Source organism: Lactuca sativa, chromosome 4, assembly GCF_002870075.4.
Source record: "Lactuca sativa cultivar Salinas chromosome 4, Lsat_Salinas_v11, whole genome shotgun sequence".
Taxonomy (NCBI): domain Eukaryota; kingdom Viridiplantae; phylum Streptophyta; class Magnoliopsida; order Asterales; family Asteraceae; genus Lactuca; species Lactuca sativa.
The window spans coordinates 219,067,608-219,069,640 of record NC_056626.2 but is presented as its reverse complement, the minus strand read 5'-3'; the positions used below and the strand labels follow the sequence as shown (position 1 = coordinate 219,069,640).

Sequence of the window (2,033 nt, the reverse complement as noted above, 5' to 3'; positions counted from 1 at the left end):
ATGTTCAAAAAGTTGTTATTTTGTGGTAGTCGGCTTTGATTTTGGTAAAAATCCTTCTTAATAAATAAAGGTTTTTTTTGCCACTTGTCAATCTCTCATGAGTTTTGACACTTGTCATTTTGTGGTATTTTTGAATAAATGTTTTTTTTTTCATTTGTCATTTTCTCATTTTTTTTTTATTTTTCTTAATTAACACATCATATTTACACCATAATTAATAATTGTCTTAATTGAAAATAACCAATAAATTACAATATTACAACTCATATAGTATTTAATATATTTCATTTTAAACTCAAAATTTAAATTTTAAATTTAAATGAATTTTTGTTTAAATCTTCATATTTTTTTTGTTTTATCCAACCCGTATAACATACGGATCTCACAACTAGTGTTTTATTAATAAAATTTGATATCATCGACATTTAGACTCGCTCACAAATATGGTTTGATATGAAACATCCAAAAGAAAACCTCGTACATATTACTAAACATTCGCAAAAAAAAGAAAAAGAAACGAAAGAGCAAATTTGAATTGGAAATCTTATTGTAAAACCTATAAGAAAACTAGCAAAAGGCAAGAAGTTCAGGGTCACTTTGTACAATGTCCATGTCTTGATTTCCCAAACACACGAGTGCTTCAATACCATCTCCGTTCGGAGCATCCATCAGAATAAAGCTATCTTTTCTTAGATCTCCAGCATGGGTTGCTTGTATGGGCTTTCCCCACCCAAAATCAATATCATATGCAGAATATCCACACAAGCTTGAACAGATATAAACGGCAGCATGTTTTTTTAGGTCTTCTTCTAAATCTTTTTCCAACAGAATACCAAAGGCAGTTTCGATATTTCTTATCGCTTGAAATTGCATCTTTTGTTTCCTGAGCTCACTGATGAACGACTTCGGGTTCATCTCACTTTCGTTCTTTGTAAGAATCTCCATGGGTAAGACAAAATTTCCAATAGTCTTTGCTGGAAGCTTCTCGATCATATTGCTTCTTAGGTTTATTATATGGCCAACACCAGTGCGTTTGAAAGAGCCTGAGTTCTTTTTCTTAGCTGCTGCCACTGAACACTTGTAAAGTAGCCAAGTCAAAACTTCGACTCGAGTAGGGTTCGTGATGGGTTCTCCAGATTCTGCAGTCATGGCTTTGACTTCGAGTTTAAGCTCGTTTATCTTTGAGTTGGGGAACACGAAGCTTCTTGTGACACAATCATCCGATCTCTCAAGGACTAACCCCTTAGAATTTACGTTCATGTATTGAAACTGAATAAACTCGGGGTCAGTGATGATTTCATGTTTCTTCGCTGTTGACCCAAATCGTGTTATTTTAGCCCAATCATTCAGGAAATGAAACAAACTACTTCCATCTGCAACCTTGTGGGATAACGATACTGCCACTGCTACTCCTCCACATTCAAAATGGTTGACCTGAACCTCCAATGGTGTCACTTCATCGCTTTGAAGATCTTGATCATCTCCACGGTTGGAGTTATAATTTACTAGACCATGTGGAAAGAATTGGTCGAGATCTTCACGCTTTGAGTTTTGAAGGAAATCCGAGAGCGTTGTATCGATAGTTGCTTCAAGGAACTCTGCTCCATTATCGTTGCAATTTACATAGGATGGTGACACTTTCGCGTTAATCCTACCAGCAAAAGGGTAGTACTTTGTTAACGTTTGTGATAAAGAGTTCTTGAGGTCAAGAGTTGTTTTATCACGATATATACCGGTGTTTGGATAGAATGTAACTATTGGTGCAAATAGGGTGGGAACGATTTGATCAATCAATGAAAGATTGTAAGTTTTGAGATGGGAAGGGGTTGGAGAAGAGGGTTTGATGATTTCTCTTGAAACAATTGTGTGAAGCTGCCTTCTGCTAAATCGTATAAGGTTGCCAATCATCACCATCTTCGAAAACAAGAATCTAATCACGATTATGAAGAAGGCGAGTATTAATGATATAGCATAAGTTAATGTGCAAGGTACGAATATTTAAGGAGGGAGGTGATTGTCAAATTGGTAACTCC

The 2,033-nt window shown here is 35.5% G+C and overlaps 1 protein-coding gene across 1 annotated transcript; it reads right to left on the bottom strand.

Annotated features, from left to right (window-relative positions):
• Window positions 1–431: 431 nt before the first annotated feature.
• Window positions 432–2,033, bottom strand: LOC111886351 (acylsugar acyltransferase 3). Its single transcript, XM_023882584.3, has one exon. The coding sequence runs from the start codon at window positions 1,912–1,914 to the stop codon at window positions 568–570; it is 1,347 nt and encodes a 448-aa protein (XP_023738352.1). The 5' UTR covers window positions 1,915–2,033; the 3' UTR covers window positions 432–567.

Excerpts from the sequence above, each read along its gene's own strand:
- LOC111886351 (XM_023882584.3), bottom strand. The coding sequence starts at position 1,914 with ATGGTGATGATTGGCAACCTTATACGATTTAGCAGAAGGCAGCTTCAC.